This window comes from Panthera onca, chromosome E3, assembly GCF_046562875.1.
Source record: "Panthera onca isolate mPanOnc1 chromosome E3, mPanOnc1 haplotype 2, whole genome shotgun sequence".
Taxonomy (NCBI): Eukaryota; Metazoa; Chordata; class Mammalia; order Carnivora; family Felidae; genus Panthera; species Panthera onca.
In genome coordinates this window covers 30,044,447-30,057,867 of record NC_138354.1, presented here as the reverse complement: position 1 = coordinate 30,057,867, position 13,421 = coordinate 30,044,447, and the positions used below count along the sequence as shown (strand labels likewise).

The window sequence follows — 13,421 nt, the reverse complement described above, 5'->3', positions numbered from 1 at the left end:
GATTTGTTTGTACTTGCAGGTGTCGGAACTGAAGACGGAGCTGAAGTTACGGGGTCTTCCGGTGTCGGGCACCAAACCGGACCTCATCGAACGCCTGAAGCCCTACCAGGAAGTGAACAGCAGCGCTGTTGCTGCCGGCGGCGTCCTGGCGGTGCCAGCGTCTGCCATCGTCGCCAGCAACCCAGAAGTCACCGTGGCGCTGCCGGTGACAACGCTGCACAACTCCGTGACGAGCTCGGGCCCCTCTTTCAAGGCAGAGCTGCCGCCTGCCGGAAGCAGCAACGTCGCCCACGCCGAGAGCGTCAGCTCCCCCCTGCCCATCTCGCCTTCCCCCTCCGAGCAGTCCAGTCTCGGGACCGAGGACACAAGCATGGCAGACACGTTCACCGAGATCATGACCATGATGTCTCCCGCGCAGTTCCTGTGCTCGTCGCCGCTGAGAGTGACGGGCAGCGAGGACAGCCCGAGTCCCGCCAGCAGCACGCTGTCGAGTCTGGAACTGGACGCGGCCGAGAAGGACCGCAAGCTGCAGGAGAAAGAGAAGCAGATCGAGGAGCTAAAGAGGAAACTGGAACAGGAGCAGAAGCTCGTGGAAGTTCTGAAAATGCAGCTTGAGGTTGAAAAGCGAGGGCAGCGGCAGCAGCAGCCGCTGGAACCCCAGCCCGGCGCCGCGGCCAGCTCGGCCGGCAAGTTAGATCCGAAGCATGGCGGCGTGGGCTCCCCCGTCAAGGACGAGACGGCGCTGCCCGACTGCTCCAGCCCCAGGCGGCCTGGCCCGCTGGCCAGCCATCCCGTGGGCCAGCCCGTCTCGGCGGGCGGCCAGACCCTGGTTGCCAAAAAGGCCGTAGTGATCAAGCAGGAGGTCCCCGTGGCCCAGGCCGAGCAGCAGAGCGTCGTCCCGCAGTTTTACGTGAGTTCCCAGGGACAGCCGCCGCCTGCCGTTGTCGCTCAGCCTCAGGCTTTACTGACCACACAAACCGCTCAGCTGCTGCTGCCGCTGTCCATCCAGGGCTCCAATGTCACCTCAGTGCAACTCCCAGTAGGCAGCCTCAGACTCCAGGTGTGAAGTGTGTCTTCTAACTCCTTTGCCTTTACAGCCTGCATGGAACGGAAACTTGCCTTATGGCGAGCGCCCCAGCCTTCTCATACATGCACCCCAACCGGGCCTCAGAGGTGCAGAAAATGTGTGCGTGGGGGGCGGGGGCCTGGAATTTAATTCAGAAATGTTAATAGCTAGCATTGTGTCCACATAGTTAAAACAAGCAAGCGGTGCTTTCCTGCTTTTGATCGCTTTTATCTTTAGTGAACACGGTATCGTTAGCGAACATGCAGACATTTTGAGATACCGGTTTCAGTATCGTGAGAATAGCTGGTGTCTCTGAGTGCTTTTTGTGTGCAAGGCACAGGATCACGTACTTTATTTTCTTATTTATTTAAGTCCTCTCTACACCCAGCATGGGGCTCCAACTCACGGCCCCGAGATCGAGAGTCACATGCTCCTCCGTGTATTTTAAATGGCTCACTCCCTTCAGCTCTCCCTTCCCCCCAGAAGATCTAAGTGATGGCACCCATTTTGAGGTAGAGAAACTGAGGCCTTGAAACGTTGGGTAAGTTGCTCTAGGACAAAGCCGGGTTTTCTAACTGCCCGGCCTTTACTTTTACGCCCACTCGTCTGTTCTGCCTCCTAAACGCGATTCTCAAAAGACACCATTGAAGTCAAGATGCCTAAGGCATGTGGGGCATCTGAGGAAAATGTGACCACAAACTTAGGAGTGAAGGTGTTGAGGGAGTTGATAAAACACTGGTAAGCATGAAACCTCCTTTTATGCCTCCTCCATAACCTGTGTATTGACCTTGTTTTTATGCAGTGCATTTGGTAGGTTTTTACACAGTGGGTGGGCGACAGGTGAACAGAAACCACCTGGGACAGTGCTCCTCAGCTTTGACCACCCCCCCCCCCAACCCACATACTCTTCATGGCAGAGACCAGTGGGTTGTGCCCCTGAGGTTAGGAAGCATGACCCAGAGGTCCTTGGCATGTGCCAGCATTCTAATTCTCCTGTTTGATCTTTAGACTGTCTGTGAAATTCAAAGTCTACTCTGTGACACAGCTTTTCTAAACATGTATTTTTCCATCCAAATCTTCCATTAGAGTTGACATTCTCCATTCTGGGCCCGTGTGTGCCCGAGCACATAGCTGACTGTCTCCAGAGGGAGCACATACTGTTTGGGCAGTTAGGCCTCAGATTTTCTTGCTGCTATTAAAATTATTGTCACACCTGGCCTGTTGTGTGTAGAGCCACTATAGGTTTTTATTTCAGTTTTCCGTTTTCTCAAAATTTCCCAGTGAAAATCTTAGCCACTTAAGAAATAATAAGAGCGTGAAAAAAACTGGTCTGGTGTTAGTTCTCTGGTTTAGAATTAAGGTTCAAACTGTGTTGTCGATGAAGTGTGTATCTATCCGTAAGTATTTTATCACTTCATTTCAGATATGTTCCCCACACGATCGCATGTTGCACATCTAAACTCTTTTTTTTTTTTTTTTTTTTTTTTTTTCAAAAAAAAGTATGTATTTTTTAAGTAACCTCTACGCCCAAACTCAACCCAAACTTTGCGGCTCCCACTCACAACCCTGAGGTCCAGAGTCCCATGCTCTTCTGACCGAACCATCCAGGTGCCCCGACACCTACACTCTTGATTCCGAGTTTGATTTTGATAATTAAATCAATATTTTGTTTGCTTCCTAGACTCCACCACAAGCAGGAATCCAGACTCAGACTCAGCCGCAGACAGCAGCCACCACCCTGTCCTCAGGCTTAGCCCAGACCGTACCTCAGAAGCAAGAAGCTTTCACGCCACATGTGCTCAGTCAGCCTCAGCAAGTTAGAAAGGTTGGTGAATGCTAACGAGTGACAGGCCGTCACCGATGGTGACTGTCATCTGCTCAGCCATTCTGCACGTGTCCTCATAGCGGTCTCTTCCGTGGGAAGCACCTGTTTGTTCTTTTGTATCACGCACCTCCCACTGGATGGGCCTCAGGCCACCTGCCATCCGGCTGCAGATTATGCAGTTATTAGGGAAAAAAGGTTCTTTTTTACTGAAAGACGGGTCATCTTAACAGTTAAAGCCCTTTTCCAAGTAAAAGTTTCAAAAGTTTGTTTTTAATCCTCATGTAGGATTTTTTGAGTTTTAAAATAAATTTCTTTTCAGATTAATCATCTTGTGGGGGAGGGGGAAGTGCTGTTCCCTGGGAAGAAATATTTGAAGTCGAAAGAGATACTTTTTCAGTGTCTACCTTGAATAAGATCTTTATATATTTAAGAGTTTGCCATCTTGCGGACTAAGAGCCAGAGGGCCCAGGTGTGCGGATTCTGGTTCCCCACTTCCTACAGGTTTGGCCTTATGCAAAATTCACTTACTTCCTCTGAGTGTCATTTTCCTCATCTTTCAGATGACCGTGTTGGTCTAGGACTCAGTAACCCCTCCATGTGTTCCTACCAAAAAATTGTGATGTTGGATAGCCCAGAAGTTACAAAAATTCCCTCTTACCCAGCAGGTGGAGCTGTGTGCACATCTCCTTGACAGAAAACTCTTAAGGCCTCAAAAATAGGTCTTATTATTTTTAACCTTGAGAATTATTAGTCCCAGAATGTTAATCTTCAGCATAAAAGAACTTGGATAATTAGGTGTACCTGTAGACATGCCCCAAGGTAGCATGAACCGTCTGGGCTAAGACCACTTGAGCAGCAGACAGAAATTGACGCCTGAGGTCATCAGTAGTCACATTATCATGTGCTCTCTTCTGGAATCTCCTCTGGGAAATGCAGTGAGTTACAGCAGCATATTACTGACTTTGGGCTCACAATAACATTCTAGGGTGGTGATCGCCTCAGTGAACGTTCCAATGTTAAGACAGTTTTCTTTAAGAGAAGAGAGAGAAATACAGGATATAGACAGGAGAAATAAGGGTTTATTCACTAAGTCTCAATACTAGAATTAGGGATCATTAATTCCAGCTTTTTCAAAGAGGAGTATGCTTCCAGACCTCCTCGCCCAGAGCAGCTGTACCTTTTGAATGGGTGTACACACACACACACACACACACACACACACACACACACACACACACTTGACCACTTAAGAAATACATATGTATGTTTACAATAGAAACGCAGAGGTAAGTTTTTCTCTTTCAGAATACTAGTGGTATAAAGTACATAAAATATTTTTATGAGTAAATCAGCTCTGTGAAATACAATCACAAAATCACCCAGTGACCATACATTTGTAAAAGGCCATAAGACCTTTGGCTCGTGATGGGGGCTAAACAGACACTTGTTAGTTCCACAGGAGGGAGTCCTCACTGCTCCCTGACAGAGCGGAGGCCAGCTTCTCAGAAGGGGACAGATTTTAAATGGGGCCCTGCAAGGATTTGGAGATACTTTCAACAAACTGAAAACCTGAGTGTGGCCGCAGCCTGTGTGGCCTTTCCGGTCGGACAGAAATGGGGCCGGGTGGTGGAAGCTTTTTGTGCCAGCCAGAGAGGAGGGTTTTACCATAAGGACAGAGGAGCCAGGGAGTGTGGGGGCTCCATCAGGTGTGTGCTGAGGCTGTAACTGTAGCGGAGGGTCGACGGGGAGGGAGGCACAGTGAAGAGGATGCCACGGTACTCCCGTGATCAGGAGCAAGGACCTGGATTAGGACAGCGGAGGACAGAGGCCTGATTCAGGAGGCATTCGTAAGGCGTGTGAGCTCTGAAGGGAGACAGCAGAGGACTGATGTCTCCGTTTACCAAAGTTTTAAAAATAAATGAAGGGAAAACCAAGAATTACTTTTCCTCCGAGGCTGGTGGTGGTGGAAGGAAAGGGGAAAGTTTCGTTTGGAATATATTGCATTTGAGATGTCCTGAATTTATGTTTGTAAATAAAGGTTATAAATGTGGCTTTGGCACTTGGAAGCAAGAGTGGAAAAGAGGTGGGTTTGGGGATTATTAGCTTAATCGTGGACATGAAAGCTGTGAAAGTATAGATGAGACCACCCTGGTGAGGAATATGAGAGATTCAGCTATCGCTTAAGACAGAAATCATACTGAGCAAGCGCTGATTTCCCAGAAGGTACAGTCTACACCACCATCAAAGACAGGCCACTGAGTAAAGGGACCACGGATGCTGGAAAATCAGGGTCGGCAGACCACGGCCTGAGGGCCACCTCCAGCGCCCCACCTGTTGCTGTAGATAAAGTTATTGGAAGCCAGCCCCACCCATTGATTTATGCGTTGTCCAAACTGCTTCTGGGCCAGAGTGGCAGAGGTGAACAGTTCCAACAGACACCCCGTGGCCTGCAGACCCTAAACTGCACACGTGGTGGCTCCTTACAGGACAAGTCTGCCGAGCCTCGTCCTAAAACATGGTTTGCTTCGGTAGGAAGAGTCAAAGAACAGATTGAATGGAAAATATTTGTCCGTTACAGGTTTTCACGAACTCGGCATCAAATTCGGTTCTTCCGTATGAGAGACCACCTGCTCCAGCGGTCCAGCAGCCCTTTGTGAACAAGACCTCCACCAGTGTTCTTCAGTCCAGAAGCGCACCACTTGCCTCCCTGCAGAATGGACCTACCGCTTCCAACAAGGTAGTGCTGTGCGGATGGGGCAGCAGTAACAGTGCTTGCTCATGGGGCCCTAAAGCATTGCAGAACCCAGTGCTTCGGGCGTGAAGGGACTGAGTATCAATATTAATGGGACAAAATAGCCAAAGACCGTGGTGACGGTTGTTAAGGGGCAGCTTGGCTGTTATCGCGGAACAGATGACCCTTCCCTCACGGGATGGCGCCCCGGTGCCATCGGCCACACAGGCTGGAGGTGAGAAGGCTCTTGAGTTCAGGAGCGCCGTGACTCGGCCGCCCTCTGAGCTCACTGCCCAGACCTGACATGTGCCCTCCTCTTTTTGCCTCAGCCTAGTTCGCCCCCTCCACCCCAGCAGTGCGTCGTCCAGCACTCCCTGTTTGGGAGCCCGGTCCCCAAGACAAAAGACCCTCCCCGCTACGAGGAGGCCATCAAGCAGACACGTGGCGCCCCGTCCTCCCTTCCAGAGGTAAGTAAGCGAGACCAGCGGCCACGGTCTGTGGGCTTGTATCTGGGGTGTCGTCCTCACACTGAATCCCTTGTCTAAAACGCGCTTGCCGCTGTACGAACACAAATTTCAGAGCCAAGAACCTCATTTGCATTCGAAATGCTATTTTTTTTTAATTGAAGTATACTTGACATACAATATTATAGTGGCTTCAGGTGTTCGACAGTCATTTGGCACTTCTATATGTTATGAAATGTTCCCCAGGTAAGTGCAGTTACCATCTGTCACCATACAGTGTTATTACGAGATCACGGACTGTGTCCCCTGTGCTATACTGTACATCCCTGTGACTTGTTCTGTACCTGGAGATTTGTACTGTTAATAACCTCCACTTACTGTACCCATCCCCCGCCCCATCTCCCCTCTGGCAGCCACCAGTGTGTTTGGATTTATGAGTCGGATGAGTCGGTTTCTGTTTTGTTCATTTATTCTGCCCTTTAGATTCCACAGAGAAGTGAAATCATTTGGTATCTGCTTTTCTCTGTCCAACTTCTTTCACTTCACATAAACCCCTCGTAGTCCATCCCTACTGTCACAAATAGGAAAAATACTTTCTGTAGTTTGTTTTTAATGTTTTATTTTTGAGAGACAGAGAGAGACTGAGCATGAGCAGGGGAGAGGCCAAGAGAGAGAGAGAGAGAGAGACAGAATCGGAAGCAGGTTCCCGGCTCTGAGCTGTCAGCACAGAGCCCGATGTGGGGCTTGAACTCACAAGCTATGAGATCATGGCCTGAGCCAAAGTTGGACACTTAACAGACTGAGCCACCCAGGCGCCCCGGAAAAATACTCTTTTTTTATAGCTGAGTAATAATCCTGTGTTTGTGTGTGTGTGTCACATCTTCTTTACCCAGTCATCTATCCGTGGACACTTAGGTTGCTTCCATATTTGGCTAGTGTAAGTCATGCTGCAATAAACATAAGGGTACAGATATCTTTTCAAATTAATGGTTTTTGCTTTCTTTGGAAAAATACCCAGAAGTGGAATTGCTGCATCATAGGGTAGTTCTATTTTTTAATTTTTTGAGGAATCTCCATACTGTTTTTCACAGTGGCTGCACCAGTTTGCATTCCCACCAGTAGTGAAAGAGGGTCCCCTTTTCTCCACATTCTTACCAACACTTGTTACTTCTTGTCTTTTTGAGAGTGGCCATCCTGAACTGGTGTAAGTTGTTATCTCGTGGTTTTGATTTGCATTTCCCTGATGACTCTTTTCTATGTTGGCCATCTGGATGTCTTCTTTGGAAAAATGTGTATTCTGCTATTTGGGGGTGGAGGGATGGAATGTTCTGTATATATCTATTAAGTCTGTCTGGTCTGATGCATCATTCAGAGCCACGATTTCCTTACTGATTTTCTGCCTGGATGATCTATTCATTGATGTTAGTGAGGTGTTAAAGTTCCCTACTATTATTGTATTACTGACAATTTTCCCCCTTTAGTCCATTAATATTTTCTGTATCTGCAAAATATAGGGGCTCTTGTGTTGGGTGCATGGGTATTTGCAGTTGTTCTGTCCTCTTTTTGGATTGATCCCTTTAACGTTATGCGGTGCCCTTCTTTGTCTCATTACAGCCTTTACTTTAAAGTCTGTTTTTGTCTGTTGTAAATTTTTAAATATTTGCTACCTTGGCTTTTTTGCTCCCATTTGTATAGAATATCTTCTCCTATCCCTTCACTTTAAGTCTGTATATGTCTTTAGGTCTGAAGTGAGTCTCTTATAGGCAGCACATAGATAGCTCTTGGGGTTTTTTGTATCCATTAGGTAACCCTGTGTCTTTTGACTGGACTATTTAGTCTGTTTATATTTAAAATGAAAGGTATGTACTTATTGGTGTTTTTTGTTTTCTGGTTGTTTTCAGAGTTCCTCTCATAGCTCTTCTCTTGCTTTCTTTGTGATTAGATGACTTTCTTTGATAGTGTGCTTGGATTCCTTTCTCTTTATTTGTTGTGTGTCTTTTACAGGTTTTTTGATTTGTGGTTATCTTGAGGTTCATAAATAACATCCTAGGTATATAGTATTCTAAGTTGGCAGTTTGCTTAAGTCCAACACATTCTGAAAGTACTACATTTTTATCCCCCCTTTTATGTATATAATGTCATAGTTTACATTTTTTTAATTTTGTGAATCCCTTAAGTAGTTATTGTAGATACAGTTGATTTTACTGCTTTGTCTTTCAACCCTCATACTAGTTTTATACGTGAATGATCTACTATCTTTAACTGTTTTACCAGTGAAACTTCTTCCTTTCATAATTTTCTTACTTCTAGTTAAGGCCTTTTCTTTCCTGCTTCAGGAAGTTCCTTTAACATTTCTTGTAAGGCCAGTTCAGTGGTGATGCACTCCTTTGACTTTTTTTGGCCTGGGCAACTCTTTATAAATTTCCCTCAATTCTGAATGCTGAGTAGAGTGTTCTTCGTTGTAGATTTTTTTTTTTCCTTTCACCACTTTGTATATATTACGCTGCTACCTTCTGTGAAGGTTTCTCCTGAGAAATCAGCGTATAGCTTCATGGTGTTTCCTTTATATGTAGTTAGTTGCCTTTCTCTGTATCTTTAATTTTTGACATGTTTTAAATGTGTACTTACTTTTGAGAGAGAGAGATAGAGTGAGAGCAGGGGAGGGACAGAATCTGAAACGGGCTCCAGGCTCTGAGCTGTCAGCACAGAGCCTGATGCGGGGATTGAACCCACAAACCATGAGATCATGACCTGAGCTGAGGTCCTACACTGAACGACTGAGCCATGCAGGCACCCCTAAGTTTTGACATTTTAGTTATTATGTGGACTTCCTTAGGTTCATCTTGTTTGGAACTCTCCACCTTCCTGTACCTGGCTACCTGTTTCCTTCTCCAGGTTAGAGAAGTTTTCACCTATTATTTCTTCAAAAAAGTTTTCTGGCCCTTTTTTTTCTCTCTTCTCCTTCAAGGAACTTATAATGCAAACGTCAGTATAGTTGTTGACCCAGAGGTCTCTTAACCTAACCTCATTTTTTTTTGTCTGTTCTTCTTTCTTTTTGCTATTCAGTTTGGATGATTTCCACAGCACTGTCTTCCAGATAACTCACCTGTTCTTCTGCGTCCTCATCTGCTGTTGATTCCCTCTTGTGTATTTTTCAGTTCTGTTATTTTGTTCTTCAACTTTGGTTCTTTTTTTTATATTTTCTGTCTCTTTGTTGAAGTTCTGAGTTCATCCATTCTTCTCTCAGATCCAGTGAACATCTTTTATGACCATTACTTTGAATTCTTTATCAGGTAGATTGCTTATCTCTGTTTCATGTAGTCCTTTTTCTGAGGTTTTATGTTGTTCTTTCATTTGGAACATATTACTCTGTCTCCTCATTTTGTCTGACTCTGTGTTTGTTTCTATGTATTAGGTAGCTTGGCTCCATCTCCTGGTCTTAAAAGTGGTGGCTTTGTGTAGAAGGCGTCCCTTATGGCCCAGTGACGCAATCCAATCAGGTGATGCTCACCAGAACCATGCACTCGAGGGTGATGTCTGTGTGGGCTGTTGTGACTGGGCCAAGACTTCTGTGGGTACGCTGGTGGGCAGGGCCGGCCCCACCCTTCTACAGAACAAGCTGCCCACTTGGTGGGGCAGGGCAAGGATCGTTAGCAAGACTGATGGACAGTGTCAGAGCTGGCTCCCACCAGTATTTACATTCATAGACAAATATCCCACAGATCTATGCTCTTCCAGCACATGCCCTAAAAAGTAAATCTCCTTCGCATATAACCCAGACGCTTTCCAAACTGCTACTTCTGTGCTGGGTCTTAGACTAAGTGATATAATGCACTGGCCCTTTAAAAGCAGAATCTCAGTTCCCTATAGCCTTCTGGCTCCTGCCCCACTGATTTTCAAAGCCAAAGATTATGGGGGTTCATGTCCCCATTGGAGATCCCCAAGGTTGGGGGTGCCCACTGTGGGGCTTGATCTCACTCCCACTTATGGGTGATAGGGATCACGGTGCCTGGGATTTGGTTTCTGACCACATCCCACCCCTCCTTCCCTTCTCCATGTGGCTTTCTTTTTATCTTTAGCTGTGGGAGAGGTTCTGTTAGTCTTCAGGTCATTTTCAGAAGGAATTTCACTATATTTAGTTACACACTTCATGTGTCCATGGGAAGTGAGCTCAGGATCCACCTACTCTGCCATTTCCCATGCTTCTCCTTTAAATGCTACTTTAAATCAAAATACCACTCACTGTGAAGACTGCCAAACAATTTCGGCAGCTGTGTAACCTGCAATTCCTACTTACTCACAAATTCAGGGTTTGTCTTTTAACTTCTCCTTGGGGGGTGGGTCATGTTAAGGATAGATGTGATGGTAGCCAGGGCATGTATTTTATACACGTTTCTCTTTTCTTCTCTTCTAATTTTTTTAAAGCCAAGTATAATTAACATATAGGTGTACAATATAGTGATCCAGTAAACCAGGTTCTCTGGTTGCTTTTTTTAAAAATTTACATCCATGTTAGTTAGCTTATAGTGCAATTTGCGAGTCTAGTTGTTGTGTTTTTCTTTTTTAATTTACATCCAAGTTACATTTACATCCAGTTAGCATATGGTGCAATAATGATTTCACGAGTAGAATCCAATGATTTATCCCCTACATGTTAACACCCAGTGCTCATCCCAGCAAGTGTCCTCCTTAATGTCCCTTGCTCATTTAGCCCATCCCCCCCAACACCTCCAGCAACCCTCAGTTTGTTCTCTGTATTTAGGAGTATTATGTTTTGTTCCCCTCCCTGTTTTTATATTATTTTTACTTCCCTTCTGTTATGTTCATCTATATGAGTTACATCATATGATGTTTGTCTTTCTCTGAATGACTAATTTTGCTTAGCATAATACCCTCTAGTTGCATCCATGTTGTTGCAAATGGCAAGATTTCTTTCTTTTTGATTGCCTAGTAATACTCCATTGTATATATATACCACATCTTCTTTATCCGTTCATCCGTCAGTGGACATTTGGGCTCTTTGCATACTTGGGCTATTTTTGATAGTGCTGCTATAAACATGGGGGTGCACGTGCCCCTTCGAAACAGCGCACCTGTATCCTTTAGATAAATACGTAATAGTGCAATTGCTGGGTCATAAGGTAGTTTGATTTTTAATTTTTTGAGGAACCTCCATACTGTTTTCCTGAATGGCTGCACCAGTTTGCATTCCTACCAGCAGTGCAAGAGGGTTCCTTTTTCTCCATCCACGGCAACATCTGTTGTTGCCTGAGTTGTTAGTGTTAGCCTTTCTGACAGGTGTGAGGCGGTATCTCATTGTGGTTTTGATTTGTATTTCCTTGATGATGAGTGATGTGGAACATTTTTTTCTTGTGTAGGTTGGCCATCTCGATGTCTTCTTTGGAAAAGGGTCTATTCGTGTCTTTTGCCCTTTCTTCACTGGATTCTTTGTTTTTTGGTGTTGAATTTGATAAGTTCTTTATAGATTTTGGATACTAACTCTTTATCTGATATGTCATTTGGAAATATCTTCTCACATTCCATTGCTTGCCTTTTGGTTTTGCTGATTGTTTCTTTCGCCATGCAGAAGCTTTTTATCTTCATGAGGTCCCAGTAGTTCAAGAGGCTGGTTTTTATTGTCTCTTTTTCCTTTGTTTGTTTTATTTCTTAAATTCCACATATGATTGAAATTATTTGGTATTTGTCTGTCTCTGACGGACTTACTTCACTTAGCATTATGCCTGCCAAATCCATCCATGTTGTAAATGGCAAGGTCTCATTCTTTTTTTGTGTGTGGCTGAGTAATATTCCATTGTGTATAATATACTACATCTTCTTTATCCATTCATCTATCACTGGACACTTAGATTGCTTCCATCATTTGGCTGTTGTAATTAATACTGCAGTAAACATAGGGGCGCCTATCTCTTTTCAAGTTAGTGTTTTGTTTTCTTTGGGTAAATACCCAGTGCTGAGATTACTGGATCATATGGTAATTCTATTTTTAATTTTTTAAGGAACTTCCATACTGTTTTCCACAGTTGCTGTACCAGTTTGCATTCCCATCAACAGTGCACAAGGGTTGCTTTTTCTTCCCATCGTCGTCAACACTTGTTGTCTTGTGTTTTTGATTTCAGCCATCTCACAGGTGTAAAGTGGTGGCTCATTGTGGTTTTGATTTGCATTTCCCTGATGATGAGGGATGTTGAGCATCTTTGTATGTGTCTGTCCTGTCTGTATGTTTTCTTTGGAAAAAGTCTGTTCATGTCTTCTGCCCATTTTTAACTGGATTGGGTTTTTCTTGGTGTTGAATTATAGAAGTTCTTTATATATTTTGGATATTAACCCCTTGTCAATTAGATCATTTGCAAACATCTCTCATTCAGTAGGCTGCCTTTTTGTTTTGTTAATGGTTTCCTTTACTGTGCAAAGGCTTTTTATCTTGGTGTAGTACCAAGAGCTTAATTTTGCTTTTGTTTCTCTTGGCAGAGGAGACATATATACAAAAATGTTTCTGTGGCTGATATCCCAAGAAATTATTACCTAAGTTTTCTTATAGGACTTTGATGGTTTCAGGTCTCACATTTAAGTCACTAATCAATTTTGAGTTTATTTTTGTGCCTGGTGTAAAAAAAGTGCTCCAGTTTCACTCTTTTGCATGTAGCTGTCCAGTTTTCCCAACACCGTCTGTTGAAGAGACTATGTTTTCTTCTTTGTATATTCTCTCTTCCTTTGTTATAGATTAATTGGCCATAAAGGCATGTTTATTTCTGGACTGTTCTGTTCCATTGATCTATGTGTCTGTTTTTCTGCCAGTACAGTACTGTTCTGATTACTATAGTTTTGTATCTTGAAAACTGGGATTGTGCTACCTCCAACTTTGTTCTTCCTCTTCCAGATTGCTTTGGCTATTTAGGGTCTTTTGTGGTTCCATACAGCTTGTAGGATTGTTTGTTCTAGTTCTGTGGGAAATGTTGGTATTTTGATAGAGATTGCATGAAATATGTAGATTGCTTTGGGTAGTGTGAACATTTTCACAATACTCATTCTTCCAATCCATGGGCATGGGGTGTCTTTCCATTTGTTTATGTCATTTTCAGTTTCTTTCATCAGTGTTTCATAGTTTCTAGACCACAGGTCTTTCACCTCCTTGGTTAAGTTTATTCCTGAGCATTCTATTCTTTTTGATACAGTTGTAAATGGGATTGTTTTCTTAATGTCTTTTTCTGTTACTTCATTATTAATATATAGAAATGCAATAGATTTCTATATATTAACTTTGTGTCTTGTGACTGCACTGAATTCATTATCAGTTCTTTATATATCATTTTCTTT

At 44.2% G+C, this 13,421-nt stretch overlaps 1 protein-coding gene across 11 annotated transcripts in view; it reads left to right on the top strand.

Moving 5' to 3' along the window:
* MRTFB (myocardin related transcription factor B) overlaps positions 1–13,421 on the top strand; it is a 197,518-nt gene that overhangs the window by 170,013 nt on the left and 14,084 nt on the right. For 8 of the 11 annotated variants that reach the window (XM_060648548.3, XM_060648551.3, XM_060648550.3 and 5 more), the window contains 4 exons: positions 20–1,060; positions 2,748–2,891; positions 5,470–5,628; positions 5,952–6,089. In XM_060648548.3, coding sequence (XP_060504531.2) covers positions 20–1,060; positions 2,748–2,891; positions 5,470–5,628; positions 5,952–6,089 — 1,482 coding nt within the window. The remainder of the gene's footprint in view (positions 1–19; positions 1,061–2,747; positions 2,892–5,469; positions 5,629–5,951; positions 6,090–13,421) is intronic. The other 3 variants (XM_060648555.3, XM_060648556.3, XM_060648554.3) reach the window with 1 other exon arrangement.